The sequence below is a fragment of the Mustela putorius genome, unplaced genomic scaffold (assembly GCF_011764305.1).
Source record: "Mustela putorius furo isolate JIRA1106 unplaced genomic scaffold, ASM1176430v1.1 tig00003834_pilon_pilon_pilon, whole genome shotgun sequence".
Lineage (NCBI taxonomy): Eukaryota > Metazoa > Chordata > Mammalia > Carnivora > Mustelidae > Mustela > Mustela putorius.
The window spans coordinates 122,591,886-122,607,919 of record NW_025421987.1 but is presented as its reverse complement, the minus strand read 5'-3'; the positions used below and the strand labels follow the sequence as shown (position 1 = coordinate 122,607,919).

Here is a 16,034-nt window from a genome sequence, read left to right as displayed (position 1 = left end):
AGTGGTTCCTTTTCTACTGTTTGCATATTAGAACTGTCTGGACTATTTTAAAATGTCAGAGTCTTAGTAAATTAAATCTGAATATCCAGAAGCAAACCACATACGAGTATTTTTTACAAATATTAATCTCTTTCTGCAGCCACTTTTCTTGGGTGTTGTGAACTCCCTCCAGCTTTTTCTCTCTGCATTCAAATAGTAATAGAAAATAATGAACATAATTACAGCTGATAAATGTACAAAGAGTGCCCTTATTACCCCTACATTAATGAAAAGGAGAATAGTGTCACTAAAACTACATAGAAGAGTAAGTATGTAATCTGCATTTCAATGCTGGGTTCAGAGCTTCTTGAGAAAAAATGGAGGTTACAAAGTTAGTTAAAAGCTGTGCCAAACGAAGATCAAACTTGTATAAAGATCTTTAAAAATCTAACATAAACCAATGAAGGTAACCTACTGAATGGGAGAAGAAATTTACAAATAATATATCTTATAAAGGGTTAGTATCCAAAGTATATAATGAACTCATAAAATTCAACACCAAAAAACCAAATAATCCAATTAAAAAATGGGCAGAAGACATGAACAGACATTTTTTCAAAGAAGACATCAAATGGTCAACAGACATGTGAAAAGATGCTCAACATCACTGATCAGAGAAATGCAAATCAAAACTACAATGAGACATCATCTCATACCTGTCAAAATGGCTAACATCAAAAACACATGAAACAAGTGTTAGAGAGGATGTGGGGAAAAAGGAACCCTTCTGCACTGCTGGTGGGAATGCAAACTGGTACAGCCCCTGTGGAAAACAGTACAGAGATTCCTCCAAAACTTACAAATAGAACTACTCTCCAATCCACCAATCACACTGCTAGGTATTTACCCCCAAAATTCAAAAACACTAATTCAAAGGGATACATGCGCCCCTATATTTATACCAGCATTATTTACAATAGCCAAATTATGGAAGCAACCCTAGTGTCCAGCAATAGATGAATGGATAAAGATGTGATATATACATACACAAAGGAATATTATTCAGCCATAAAAAAGAATGAAATCTTGCTATTTAGGATGACGTGGATGGAGCTAGAGAGTGTAATGGTAAGCAAAATAAGTCAGAGAAAGCCAAATACCGTATGATATCACTCATATGTAATTTAAGAAAAACAAACACCAAAAAAAAAAAAAAAAGAAAGAAAGAAAGAAACAGAGACATGAAGAAACAGACTCTTAACTATAGAGAACAGATTGCTTCCACAGGGGAGGTAGGTGGAAGAATGGATGAAATAGGTGATAAGAATTAAAGAGTACATTTACCCTGATGAGCACTGAGTAACACATACAATTGTGGAATCACTATAGTGTACACCTGGAACTAATAACACTGTCAACAACAGTGGAATTAAAATAAAAAACTTAATAAAAATATTTAAAAAAATCTAACATAAACCATTGTGAAAACAGACCTTGCTATGTAAACCTCATCTGAAACAACTACCAGCATGGGCACAAGCCTCTGTATAAAAAGCAAGAGAATTATCAAAATGTGAACCTATGTTTCAACTCAAGAACCAAACAAAAATGAAGCTAAAAAATACAAAACTGGCTTTAATATATTTTTGGGTGTCATCCTTGCACAGGGGCCAGGCTAATATTCTATCATTCCAATTTTAGTATATGTGCTGCCAAAGCGAGTACAGCTTTAATATATTTTTATTCTGGAATTTAAACCGAGAAGAAAAATTTAAAACTTCCAACTTGCTGAATCCACTTTCTTTCTTCCCATTCAATTTTGCTGCTTCCATTCGTGCCTTTTTTTTTTTTTAAAGATTTTTATTTATTTATTTGACGGAGAGAGATCACAAGTAGAGAGGCACACAGAAAGAGGGGGAAGCAGGCTCCCCGCCGAGCAGAGAGCCCAATGCGGGGCTCGATCCCAGGACCCTGAGACCACGACCCGAGCTGAAGGCAGAGTCCCAACCCACTGAGCCCTGCTTTTAATCAAGTTTCCAATGATTACACTGTTAGATTTGGCCATCACCAGCCAGCCAGTCAGTAAAAAACCCATTAATTATCCTTAATGCCTCCCTTTCCCTCACCATCTTTATTCAATACAGCAGCAGGTCTTCTCAATTGTTCCTCCAAAACAACCTAATAAGCTTTATATTCTTTTCCAGCTTTTCTAATACCATTCCAGTCTACAATACTAACATATCCGGCCTGGACTACTGCCACCACCTCTTAACCGGTTTCCCTGCTTGCATTCAGGACCCCTCCATAGTGCATGATACCACTACAGTCAGGGTACTAAAGACAATTTATAATATGCCATTGCCCTCTTTAGAAGCCCCCCAGTGCTTTCCTATCAGAGCCTTCAAGGCCTTGCAGCATCTAGTTCCTGCCTACTTTCCCAACATCTTCCCTTTTGGAGCTCCACCACTCTGGCCCTCGTTCATGGCAAATATTTAAGCATTTGCTACTTCTGACTGCCTGGCATACTTTTTCCCTACCTCTTCACATAACTACTTCATCTTGTCCTTCAGATTCCAATTCAAATACTTCCTCATAGATCTGTTCACATACCACTCTAAGGTAGTCCGCTCTTTGCCACCTAACACATGACACTGCTTATTTTCTTCATATTTATCATAATCTGGCAGAATGTATATGGGGGCATAGAGTTGGGGGGGGGGGTCTTTCTTTTACCATTGTATGCCTGTGACATGTAACGGGCACTTATTTGTTTAATCAATAAATACTCCAACAGAGGCACGGTCTATAACCATGCAAATGTATTACAGAATTCTATTCCAGACTGGACTCTACGAGCAATTAGCTGCATAGCCTTGGGCATACCACAAGATTTGAGTGGGTTAAGAGTAACTGGACAGTAAAAAAGTGGATGGGGCGCCTGGGTGGCTCAGTTGGTTGAGCGGCTGCCTTTGGCTCAGGTCATGATCCCAGGGTCCTGGATGGAGCCCCACGTCTGGCTCCCAGAACCTGCCTCTCCCTCTCCCTCTGCTGCTCCTCCTGGCTTGTGCTGTCAAATAAATAAAATCTTTAAAAAAAAAAAAAAAAGTGGAGATGGCATGTAGGATTTCTTTTTCCTTAATTTTCTCCTGGATCTAAATTCAAGAATATAGATGTTTGAAAGCATTTGACCTCTCTGCCTCCGTTTCCTCATTTGTAGGAGACTGCTCTGAATACCACTTTCAGCTAAGAAATACTAGAACTAAGGCTCACCTGGGTGGCTCAGTGGCTTGAGCTTCGGATTCTTAATCTCAGTTCAGGTATCGATCTCAGAGTTGTGAGTTCAAGCCCTACAATGGGCTCTATGCTGGGGTTGCAGCTATTGTAACATGCCTTAATCTACTTTTTAACCTAATTTTCCTTAGGCACACCTTATTTCCACCCTGCAACCAAACATTACACTTTACTGCCTGTACATTTCCTCATTCTGCCGCCTCTTCTCCAACTCCAACCACTGGAAGTTTCCCTTAAAAGCCCAGATCAATTGTTAACTGCCTCATAAAGTCTAATTCAACCACCTGGCCCAGTATTGGTATGATCTTTAGGTGTTCCAGAAATTCTTTTATGCTTCAGAGTAGTCCCTGATCCTCTGTCCACCTGTTTCTTAATCCATAAAAGGGAGATAATACTATCTAACATACCGCACACTATTGTTGGACAACTGTGAAAACTTAGCTTGATAATAAAGCGTTCAATAAGTAGTAGTATTTGTTGGCTACATACACTTTCCGCTCTCCTTGAGAGTCACCAAAATGACTTCATTTCCGAATCTCCAGAAGTTTGAAGCTATTACTACTCCTTCCAATGCCTCAAGTTTTCATATTCATAAAATGAAGGGAGTGGACTAGATCAATTACTATTCCCTTCAAAATGAAGTTCCCTATATTTACATGAATACCCTTTACGGAAGCCTCAGGTGAGCTTCCCGCAACATAAATAGCTTAAAGCAAGGACACAGGCGCAGGTGAGCTGCTTTAAGGACGGGAATGCGAGGAACCTGAAACCACTGCTGCAAATGGAAGTGGCGTGTTAACACTAAAGTTAAAATAATGTTTATCAAAACCCTGGAGATCCTTTCTCAAGAAACTGAATCTTGCCTTAGTGATGGCTCTTTTGGATTTTCGCTTTTAGGTTAGATTACAGATTATTTGAAGGAATCAGTGCCCCAGAATGGCGGAAAAGATGACGAAGAGACCAGTCGCGTTAAGAAGGAAATGTGTGTAAGCCACGACTGGACGAGAGTTTACACAGCAAACCCAACGCCTTTCACCTAACCCTAACCCCAAGAAGCGGGAAGAAGACCGAAGACTGCTGGGAAGAAGTTTGCGGCCGCCAGAAACCCTAAGGCGGCAGGCCGGCCGGGCGTGCGCTGACGTCTGCGGAAGCGGTGCAACCTCAGCGCTCGGCCCCTTTTCTAGGCCAGCCCCCAACCGCAGAGCCGCAGTTAGGGACCCCGACCGTAACTCCTCAGCAACCCCCGCGTCCCGCCCCCGTACCTGCGGGGTCGAGCGCCATCTCCGCGGGCGGAGAGAAAGCAGCGCCTGGCCGCTCCCGGGCGGGGGCAGGGGAGGGGAGGAGCCTGGGCTGGGCGGCACGTGCGGCCGCCAGGAGCTTCCCGCGGGAGGAAGAGGAGGCGGCGGTGGAGGAGGAGCGCCGTGCCCTCTACAGAGCCCAGCAGGCCTCTTTCCTTCCTTCTTATTTCCCTAGTCACTACTTCCGCCTCCCATTGCGCCTGCGCCCTCCTGGCCCCGCCCCGAAGCCTGTAATTGCTGTGGAACCGACATCTGCGGGGGAATGGCCGGGCAGGGGGGCGTGGCTTCGCGTGCGTTGGAGGCGGAACTGCCTCCGACGCGGGCAGCCTGGCTTGGGAAGGAGCGTGAGCACCCGGTTGCAGACTGGGCTAAGCGAAGACGAGAGCAGAAGCTGTGGGCCTTTGGGAGTGCGCCTCCCGTGCCGACTAGGGTCACCGCCAAGCACCTCCCTCCACGTCCGCCTTCGGAGAACGGAATGAATCATCCTGTTCCTTTATTTTTTTTCTCGTTAACGTTCATTCATTCATAAGTGTCTATTTTATGCCTGTCGGGTTCCAGCCACGGGTTCGGAATACGAGGGACAGATAACTGAATAAAAATAAGGTTCCTATTCTCGAGGAGTATCGTGTTGGCAGGGGAGTCAAATACCAGCAACACGCTGTTAAATGGGATGAACTCCACGCGTGCGAGTTATAGACAGCTTGTTCTACTATAGAAGTGGTATAGTTTGTGCAGTATCATTATTTGTCCCACGCATCAGCAGCCTGCGGTTCCCCTGGAGGGGAAATTTAAAAAAAAATGGGCGCTAGAAAATATCCTTAGGGCGTACAGCCTGATTTGGGTGATGTTAAAAATCCCGACTCTGTCAATTAAAGCTGTTTTGAGAAAAATGAAGGAAGGCCATAGCTATGCTCCTGAAGAGCCCCAACTGCCCTCTTGTTAAAAAGAAACTTTCTGGTGGCAGTGGTGCTCATTTCCACTCACCAACCAGCCTTCTGAAATGCTTCCTTGTCATACCCACGTGTAGCTAGTTTGAGCCTCTGAAGAGTGAGGTGCAGCCGGGACAGATGGGACAGATGTTAGAAAAACAAGGAGCAGCTGCTTCTTCCCTGGGAGGGATTTAGAGCTTTCAAAATGATCCCCTCCCCACCTACCTGCAGTCCCTCCTCCCCTGCTGCTGCTTCAGCCTGGTCAGTTGGCAGAAAAAGCAGCCGCAGTTGAGCAGGGCTGGGAAAGTGGGTCTCTGCTCAGCAAGTCTTCCGTTTAAGGGCCTATTTGGGCATAACGGCCCTTATTACAGCTGTAGGTTGAGATGCCAAGGTGAAGAATTAATGTTTCACTCAGCCAGGCAGGAAAGCAGGTCCGTTTTCTTGTGTGTTTTATACATGTGTTTTGAAACGTACCAGATTCATTCTGGTGCCCCTTTTCTTTTTCTGGAGGTGGAGGATTTCCTTTAGAAAATAAATCTTTTTGAGGAGATGAGGTGAAGTATAAAAACAAAAGCCAGGCCTCAAACTGAGGTAATTAAACTAAATCTTCCTAGATGTAAAAGGCATCACAGAGAGCTTCAGTCAGTGACCCAAGTACCTCTTCCTGAATCCTACATTACAACCTATTAGCATCACAAATTCCGACATTTCTCTAGACTTTTGTTTCTAATTTGTAAAATTATTGTGAGGAGTAAATGTGATATCATTTAACTGTTTCAGTCATTGAAAAACCATTTCTATCACTTAAACCACTACTATTTATTTTTATTAAATCTAAATCAGCTCGCTTAAAGGAAAATGCACAAGGGTATTAACCACTTCAGCCTTATCCTATGCAATAATACCTGTAAAATCATGGGTTTTCCATGTCCCATAAAATGGATTGCTGGACATATCACACTATGAGAAGCGCTAGCATCTCAGTACCTGGTACCTAACAGGGTACCCTTCTCCTGTCTTATTAAATCAGATCATTTGGGGGCAAAGTCTTTATAATGTACCTGGGAAAGATAAGTCGATTATTAAAAGTTAAACCATAGAAATGTAATTTTGGTAATTTAAAACAGAAGAAATTTCCTAAGATATCACATTATGAATGGACAATTCTTTGAGCAGTAACTGTAGTGGGAACATAAAAAGGAAGAGAGCACAATGTCCCAGAAATGAAGAAATATATATTATCTAAGCATGACCTCTAGGGCTCAAACAATATCTGGTACCTAATGGCCCCACAGTAGCCCTTCACAAAGGACTGAATGTCAGGGTGGATGGTTAAAAAGGACTTCAAAGATGAGGTAGAAATTATGGCTGGCCATGAAAGATGGGTAGCATGTGTCAGCAGAGAAGAATGCATGTCACACTAGGAGAAAAGTAAACAAAAGGGTCTGGGAGGGGGCACCTGGGTGGCTCAGTCGGTTAAGCATCTACCTTGGGCTCAGGTCACAATCTCAGGGTCCTGGGATGGATCAAGCCCTGTGTTGGGCTCCCTGCTCAGCGGGGAGTCTGCTTCTCCCTTTACCTCTGCCTCCTCCTCCTGCACATGCTCTATCTCTGTCAAATACATAAATAAAATCTTAAAAAAAAAAAGTACCTAGGATTTGAGATGTTCTTGAAGGACAAATGAGGCATGGAAAGGACAGAAGGTAAGCAATAAAAACCTATGTGCAAAACCTAGGTAGGAAGCAGGGATGTGTGGCAGGCATGGTGGGGAGCAATGCCTGAAACCATTCATCTGAGGATTTGCGAAGCTAGGATGGTTAAAAATGAGACTGAAAATGTTAGAAGAGGTCAGATTCCCAAAGCCTTAAATATTAGGCTGAGGAGTGTTTGAATCTGTTGCTATAAGCAGTCAGGGGCTGTTGAAGGTTAACAACTAGAAAAATGGCCTTGTGGTCAAAGTGATGTCTTCTAAAGATTTTTTGTAGGCTAAATATAGGTGGCAAGGAGGGAGGCAGGGGCTAAGCAGAAGGGTAAGGGACTATTGCAGTTCAGGCAGGATCTGAAAAGAGCCTGAATGGGTGTATGTGGCAATATAAAAGAAAGGACCGTAGTGAATGTTCCTGGAAAGGAAGAATCCATTCTTCGTCACTGACTTAGGAGACTAGATCAAGGAGTCAAGAAGGATCTCTAGGTGATTCTGTTCCTTGGCAAATGTACACAGACAAATGAGAAAATCATGGTGACGTACCTATTCATGCTTCAAATGATCTGCCATTGATCGTCATTACTGGGGAGCAACACTGAGACAGGGGAACCAGCTAGGAGGAAATTGCAGTGACCCAAGGGAGGAAGGACAGCTACTGATGTGTGGCAGAACATGCAAAAGCAAAGAGAAATGAACTGCTTAGTATGTAGACTAGACATCAATGCACACACACATATACATATCTCTTAGTTGAATGTCTAAGGAATTTGCAAGTATGCATAAATACATTACTTGTTTATTGCATCAATTCTGACTAGATCTAGCATACTTTTTTGCTCTATGTTGATAATCAGTTAACTATTTCTAATGTTTGAGAAAGTCAGCCCCTGCTTGCTTCCAACTCTGCCCAACGTCAGAATTGAAGACTTTTCACCAATAGCTCTGCTCTGCCCCTGTCTTTGAGCCAGTGAGAATTACATTAGGAAGAATACTAGAAGCTCCATCACTACCAGTACACGAAATTTGTAACTAGTTCTTGGCTAGAAGATCCCCATCCATTGGGCCCTATCCATTGGGTCTGCTTTCTGAGCTGTATGATTCAGCCCCCTGGTCCCCCAGGACCTCCCCCTTCTCCCATTTGAATGCATTTAGGTCCAGGTTGACACTTAAATTAGTTTGTTAGGCCTGCCATTACAAAGAACCACAAAATGGGTGGCTTAAACAACAGAAACCTATCTTTTTCACAACTGGGGGCTAAAGGTCCAAGATCAAGATATCTGTAGGTTTGGTTTATTCTGAGACCTCTCTTCCTGGCTTACAGATGACCATTTTCTCCCTGTCTATTCACATACATAGTCTTCAGGATGTGAGTATCTGTGTCCAAATTCCTTTTCTTTTTAAAATAAGGAAACCAGTCATATTGGATTACGGCCTGCCTGAATACCTCATTTTAACTTAATTATCTCTTTAAAGATGCTATCTCCAAATACACTCACATTCTCAGGTACTGGGCTTGGGACTTCAGCAAAAGAATTTTGGGGGATGCAGTTCAGCCCATTATAACAGTCTAGTTCCTTACAAGGACCAGAACCCTTCCTGGAATCCCAAATCACTTGGCTAGAGCCCTGATAACTTGCCTAGCTATGGCCTCCGCCCATTGCAATATACTTTGTTCTTGTCTTTCTAGTAGTTGAGTAGGTTCTGCCTCGCAGTGGCTCAGTCCTCCTAGCCACTTCAGTCAGCTCCTGTCTGTCCCCCACTGCCCACACCCAAATGATCACAACGTCCACCTGGCTCTTTAACGAATCTTTTTAGTCCATCTGCCAACTGTACTGTTGCGACTCAGTCCAAGATCTACCTGCTTTTGCAGAGATGTTTACAATAGTCCTCTAACTTGCTCTCTGTTCCTGGGCTGTTTCTCCTACCACCCATTCTTTCTAACTCATTTCACCCACAACCGCAAATAAGATCATAAAATTTCTTACATAGAGTCCCTCAGTGGTTCTTCATATAAATAAAATCCAAACCTTTCCCTCGGACAAGGTTCACAAAGCCCCTGATAGACAAATTCCAGCTCATTACATCATCCTTTCAAGAACAACCTGCTTGTCCTCTACGTTATCCACTGTATGAGACTACTTGCAATAGTTTAGAAAGTATCTGTGGGGACTTTTCTGTGCATTATCCCAGAAAAACAGGTAAGGTTCTGTGCTGAATACAGACACTTGAAACTGATTTCCAAAAGAGTGTGTAGTGGAAAGACAGAGGCTGTGGAACTAAGCAGAGCTCAATTCTAATTCCTCTGGCCTTCTTTTACTTTTTAACTGTTTTATTGAGATATAACTTATACACAGAAAAGGGCACAAATCTTTGTGCAGCTGAATGAGTACTTATATATGTATATACTTTTGAACTACACCTCTGATGAGGCTGAGAGCATTTCTAGTCATCCAGAACTTTCCTTGATACCTCCTCCCGATGCACCAGCCTCCATAAAAACAATGACTCTTCTGACTTCTATGAGAATTTATTAGTTTTGCCCGGTCTCAAACTTATGTAAACATAACTGTATAGTATAGTCTATCATATCTGGCTTCTTTTGCTCAGCTCAAAAGCCATGAGACTCATTCACGTTGTAAATATCCACATATCTGCTCTCTACTTGTAATTTATTTGTTTCTCCCCCTGAGTCTCAGTATCCTCAATCACACCACGCCTACATAATTGATTGGAGCATTAAAGAAGACCTGTGACAAACAGTGATAGTGGTTTCTAGCACATGGTAGGCCATTGCTAAATTCAAGCTATTGTTATTGCAATGATTATTTTTTACTCTAGAAAACTGTCTTTTTGAAGTTTTGCACTATATTCAGGGTGGTTTTTTTTTTTTTTTTCAAAATGTAATACTTCAGAGCTACTCTGCTTTCAAGACTGAAATCTGGGTAACAATATGTTTAAATCAGTATTATGTGAACATCCTTCAAATGAACAAAGGAGATTTAACAGTGTGCCCTATCACTTATCAGGTGAGAAAAAAGGTGTGAAAAAAAAATCACCTCTCACCTCTGTGGAAGGCTTTTTATATTTTATGTTTTGTTTTTACTGTGAATTGTTTTCTGGGTGGCCTCCTTTAAGACAGACCACAATTTTTTTCTGGGGTCACAGAATTTTATTCCTAAAAAATACTTTTTAAAAAAGGGTAATAAAGATAATAATAATTCTATGACATGACTTATATTGGATTTCTCTCACCTTGGTCTTGTGCAGATATTATGATCCTTTGTAGAACTTCTCACAGGAGCTGGCAAACTTGACAAAAACAGTAGGGCTTTTCATTGTACAGTGAATCTGAAAGAGCAGTGACATTCTGATTAGATGGCCAGCTGTCCTGAAAACATCTCAAGGATTTTTTGCTTATTTAGATAAAATAAAGTTAGTGAAAACTCTAACAACTCATTCCAGATGTTTCTGCACTATTAATCCATCAGACGACAAACTTCCTGAATTCACTACCCACCCCTCCCCCAAGTCAGAGAGCGTACTATGTGCCATGCACTGTTTTGAGCCTTGGAATAAATAAAGATGACAGACTTTCCCTTAAGGAACTCACAGTACAGGGGGCATAAGACAAACACACGAACAAACAATCACAGTCCAACATGATAAAAGATGATGTGGGAGCCCAGAGAGGGAAATTAATTTGATTTCCAGAAGATATATTTGAAATAACTCTTTAAAAGTTATTATTCAACAAGAGAAAGACAATGGTTATAGTTAACAGCGTTTTACTGTATAGAATAGGCATAGGGTAACCATCATGAACAACAAATATGGTTGAAATAGCTGGATTGGCCACTATCAGTTGGAGCCACTTAGACACCAAAGAAGATAAAAATCAAGAATTGAGAACTGCTATCAAGTTCTGATGCTTTCTCACTAGTGCTACGCTCAGAAAAAACAACCCTATGTCATTGATTCTGGTATATTTATCAATAGGACATTAAGAAATCAGTCCAAACGAAGAGCTCCTAAACACTCAGGACCTGACCCTCAGTAAAGAAGAGTGATTACAGAGATCTATTCCATTAACTAAATTCTATGTCACGGGGGCGCCTGGGTGGCTCAGATGGTTAAGTCTCTGCCTTCAGCTCAGGTCATGATCCTGGGGTCCTGGGATGGAGTCCCACGTCTGGCTCCTACCTCAGCAGGGAGTCTGCATCTCCCTCTCCTTCTGCCTCCTCCTTGCTTGTGCTCTCTTGCTCTCTCTCTCTCAGATAAATAGAATCTTTAAAAAAAAAAAATCTACATCATGGAGCCAGGGATCCCAAGGTATGGATGAAGAGTTTCCTAAAGGAAAGAGGTATTGTTGTTGCTAAGCCACTTGACTCTGCTGTTTTGAGGGAAGAGACTGTCTTAGGCACCACTATAGTACCTCTTAGACAACTTAGCATCTGGCAGGGTAAATGTTGGTTGCATAAGTTCCTATTAATGGAGAGTATAGTGGCACCATGTAAAACTAATATGGGTCACATGGTCCACAGATTATTTTTCTTTAGCATCACTTTCTTCTTCTTCCTGTCACTAACCCCTACCTTAATTCAGGTTGCCATTCCTGATCTTCGGCTAAAGATAGCTTTCAGGTTTTACATTCTTATGTTTCCTGGTCAAGGCATCCCCTCACTTAGAACATGATATACTTATTTATGGCACTGTCTGCTTGATGTCTTGTTCTTTCGGACTCTGCTCCTCCCCTATTTTGTTACATGGTTTCTACCAATGTTGTCATGTCCTTATAGGACCTCTCTCTTTAGCCATACTCATTTGTCCAAGAACAGTTACCTGACCTAAAGTAGACCAGTGATGTTTCTGTCTAGAAAATATTAGCCCTGGGTCTAAGTATATCATCAGTATTTGTCTCCTGAGGCTAGAATTGGAAAATGTAGAAGCCAGTAAGACACAAGTGCTGTGCCGTGTAGAGAAAGTTATCTTTAAGGAAGAGTAAAGATGATGCCTAACCAGAAAAGTACAGAGATTCAAGACTGAGAAAATCCATATAGAGTTTGAATCTCTGGTTGTAGCTGCTCTGAGAGTTATATCTATTCCTGCCTTTCTGGGGCTTGGCTCTTTGAGCCACCAAAGACTCATGACTCCAAATCTTCTACGTCCCAATTCTCGCATGTGGCCACTAGTTCTTTGTAGGCTTCGGACACCTTCGTATAGGTGCAAACTGTTAGTACTTTGTATCTCTCTGAGACCACTGCCTGGAACATCCATGGGATCCTCTGAGCAGTTACACAGTTACACACATACAGAAGTGCAGGGGAAGCTACTGCCTGCAGGGTTATTTTAGTCAACAGTGAATGGAATCCAATAGATAAAAGTGTCCTACCTTTTATTCCCTGGGAAAATAGTTCTGAAGCACATTTTATAAGACCCCTCCTACAGTCTCGTGGTATCCAGTACTAGTCACCTTTAGTGGGACACTCACTAAAACATGAGTGTATTATCTTTCCCTACTTCCCTGCTTCACTTTTCCCTGTCTCCCCTTCCAGCTCTCTGGGATGATATTCAAAGATAATCTACTTGCACATAATCTAGGTTAAATGAGCACTTGCTCATTGTTTCTTTTCCTTTAAACTGATTCAAGTTGGTTCCTATTCCTTGTGACTCAAAGACATTGTCCAGATTAATTCAAAGCCCTGCAACGGTTCCCCCAGTCGCCCATAGAATACAAGCATACAAGCAAGAGAACTGGATGGGAATATATGGAAATCTGATCCAGAGTTTACATTCTTAACTTCTCTGGTGCTTCATAGATGTTTATCCCCTCTCCCAGTTGAGAGTTAATCAAATTCTCCCTAACAATGCAACGGGTCATTGAGAATACAAAAAAATCCAGGCACACACATGAAAAAACCCTACTATCTCCAGGATTGCTCCAGTTCACTATTTGTTCTTATCCTGCTGTGACTTGTGTCTAGATACCACACTTTATTTTACTGTTTATCTGTTGTTGAAGATTAAGGCTGTTTCTAATTTTTCTTTTAAAATTAACATTGAAGTGAATATTCAAAAAAAAAAAAAGCTTTCATCTCTAGCTCTGTTTATTTCTGAAAGATAATTCCTAGAAGTGGAATTATGGTGCTAATTACTGTGGATGAATTGGCCACAATAAATAGTCGCTTTAAATATATTTGCTTAAATTAGTACGGACAGGCATTTTGTTCCAACTTACTCATTTTTATTAGTAGTGATAAATATTTTGCTTGTTTAATAGGCATTGTCCTTTTATAAATTGTCTATCCATATTCTTTCCCATTTTAAATTAAACCATTATTATTTCTTATTGATTTATCTATTGCTTTTTTATAAGAAGCCTATTTCTATCATTCGTGGCATTTATTTATTAGAGTTGTTTTCTTTTTACTTTTATGAATAATAATTTGACAGACTCATGTACATATGGAGTATTTTTTTGTTGTTGTTGTCTATTCCATTATTTAATTCTTAGAAATAACCCATCCTATTTTCTATATTTCTTTTTTCCTGGGTTTTTAAAAAATAAACAGATTGCCAGGATGTCTGAGTGACTCAGTCAGTTAAGTGGCTGCCTTCAGCTCAGGTCATGATCCCAGAGTCCTGGGATCAAGCACTGCATCGTGTCAGGTTTGTTGGTTAGTGGGGAGCCTGCTTCTCCCTCCCTCTCTGCAACTCCTCCTACTTTTGCTCTCTCTCTCTCTTGCTCATTCTCTCTCAAATAAATAAAGTAAGTAAGTAAATAAATAAATAAATTGCTATTTTACAACTATTTTCTTTTCTTCCTCTTTATTTTATTTTCTTATGGTGGAAAATGAGGATCTATCCTTTTCTCCAGAGAACTAACCAATTCTTCTAACACTGTTTTCCCAAAAGTATTTACTGAATAACCTACCTTTTCCTTTTCAGTTTTTTTCTGATCTTGAATCTATCTCTATGCTCTTTGTCTTCTCCATTTCCCCGCCTATTTCTATGACTATGTCATCGTCTTTTCATTTTTCAGCTAACTCTTAAGCTCTGGGTAGATAAAGTGAAGATACAAATGATATATCCTCTCTTCTGATTTCAGACCACGTCTCAGCACATTTGAGCACTGAACTTACTTTACGCTCAAGACACTGTCTGTGATTCGTGTGTGTCAGGACAATGAGCAGTGTCACTTGCCCCATCAACTCTGGCTCTATGCCTGCTGGCTCCTCGTTTGTGAACAGATGAGGGAGGGGCTGTGAGAGCCCATATTCCCCTCTCCAGGTTCAACTAAAGAATGTTTCTTGACTTCCCATTCTTGGTTGCAGTGCATGTTTATACTTATTTCATACTATTTATATTATTATACCACGGGTCCCTGGGAAGCAGAGTCTGAGGCAGAGATTAACACACAGAAAGTTTGCTAGGGAGTGCTCTGGTGGTTAAGACTTTTGGAAAAGAGGAAAAGGAAACAGGGAAGGAGGAGATAAACAGTGGTGTAGTCCTAATAAGAACTTAGCCAAGCTCTGAAGCTGGTTAACCCTTCTGAACTGTCCTGAATTGGAGCAAGGGGAATGGGCTTCATATTCCCTCCTGCATTGACCAATCATTGGTAGAAGGCTGTCCTAGGAAGGGGCATGGCCTTGGGTGAGGCATGTCTTTTTAGTAGGTTGCACTAATCATGATTTTAATTACCAGAATTATAATTAAAAATTAACGTTAATTTCTGAGATGCATTCATTATTAACTGTCCCTCTCTATATCATAAGCTCCAGGAAGTAAAGGACCATGTCTGTTTTTTAATCTCTTTTGCAGCCTCAGAGCATAGCAATTTTTTGTTGAGTACCTAATGGGTACAAAGCACTCCATAAATAATTGCTGAATAAATACATGACTAAAAGAAACAATATTATCTTCTTTGTCTATATTTTAAAAGAAGAAAGTGAGGTACAAAAGAGATCTAATAAATGGTAGAGCTGAGATATAAGTCCACTTCAGTTTGGTTCCAGAGGCCAGGCTCTTTCTACTATGACAGTGTCCTAGTCCGCTCAGGCTACCAAAACAAAATAACACAGATTGGATAGCTTAGACAAAAGAAGTTCTGGAGACTGGAAGTCCAAGATTAAGGGGCCATCAGAGTTGGTTATGGGTGAAACCTCTCATCCTGGCTTGTAGGGACATCATTTTGCTGTGCTCTCATGTGGCCTCTTCACTGGGCACATGCAGGGAGGGAGGGGGGAGAGCAAGAGAAAGGGAAAGAAGGAAAGAAGGATCTCTGGTGTTTTTTCCACTTCTTATACAGACACCAGTCCTATCAGATTAAAGGCCCAACTTTCTTTATGACTTCATTCAACCTTTACTACTATCTTGTAGGCCCCATCTCCAAATATAGTCACATCAGGGATTAGAGCTTCAAAACATGAATTTGGGGGCAGGGGGACATGATTTGGTCCATAACAGAAAGATTTCCAGGTTTTATTATAAAAACAGAAAGATGTAGAGGAATCTAACTTTGATAGTATTGCGATGCTCTCCTTCTGCCTTCTGCACACCTATTATGAAAGTAATGATGCCAGTGTGTCTAATTACATAAGAAATAAGAGAAAAACAGAAAAATGTTGGAATGAAAGGTGTGAGAAACTTTAGAAATAGACAGTAGTACTCCAACATTGGGGTTATTTGGCCCTCCTCTAATTAGTGACTCCAAATGGCTGCCAGACCATGAAGTATCTTCTTAACCACCAAATCAAATTCTGACCGCATTTTCTCATTAAAGACATTCAGCTTTCAGCTTCTCTTTCTTGTATTCTGAAATAGCTATGGTTTTCA

The 16,034-nt window shown here is 41.2% G+C and overlaps 1 protein-coding gene, 1 long non-coding RNA gene and 1 other non-coding gene across 5 annotated transcripts in view; all 3 read right to left on the bottom strand.

The window, feature by feature from the left end:
* Positions 1–4,753, bottom strand: part of CMC1 (C-X9-C motif containing 1) — an 89,604-nt gene extending 84,851 nt beyond the window's left edge. For all 3 annotated transcript variants that reach the window (XR_006609265.1, XR_006609267.1, XM_013057171.2), the window contains exon 1: positions 4,533–4,753. Coding sequence is in view for 1 of the 3 variants with exons in the window: in XM_013057171.2 (XP_012912625.1) it covers positions 4,533–4,551 (19 nt within the window). In the remaining 2 variants the exon portion in view is untranslated. The remainder of the gene's footprint in view (positions 1–4,532) is intronic.
* LOC123394614 lies at positions 1,597–1,704 on the bottom strand. The gene has a single exon (XR_006609371.1). It is a non-coding gene; the product is annotated as a U6 spliceosomal RNA (small nuclear RNA).
* A 2,997-nt stretch (positions 4,754–7,750) lies between the features above and the next one.
* The window catches only part of LOC101689406, a 38,912-nt gene continuing 30,628 nt past the window's right edge, over positions 7,751–16,034 (bottom strand). The window contains exons 3-4 of the long non-coding RNA XR_001179769.2: positions 10,455–10,550; positions 7,751–7,854 (exon numbers count right to left, since the gene is read on the bottom strand). This is a non-coding gene — a long non-coding RNA (uncharacterized LOC101689406). The remainder of the gene's footprint in view (positions 7,855–10,454; positions 10,551–16,034) is intronic.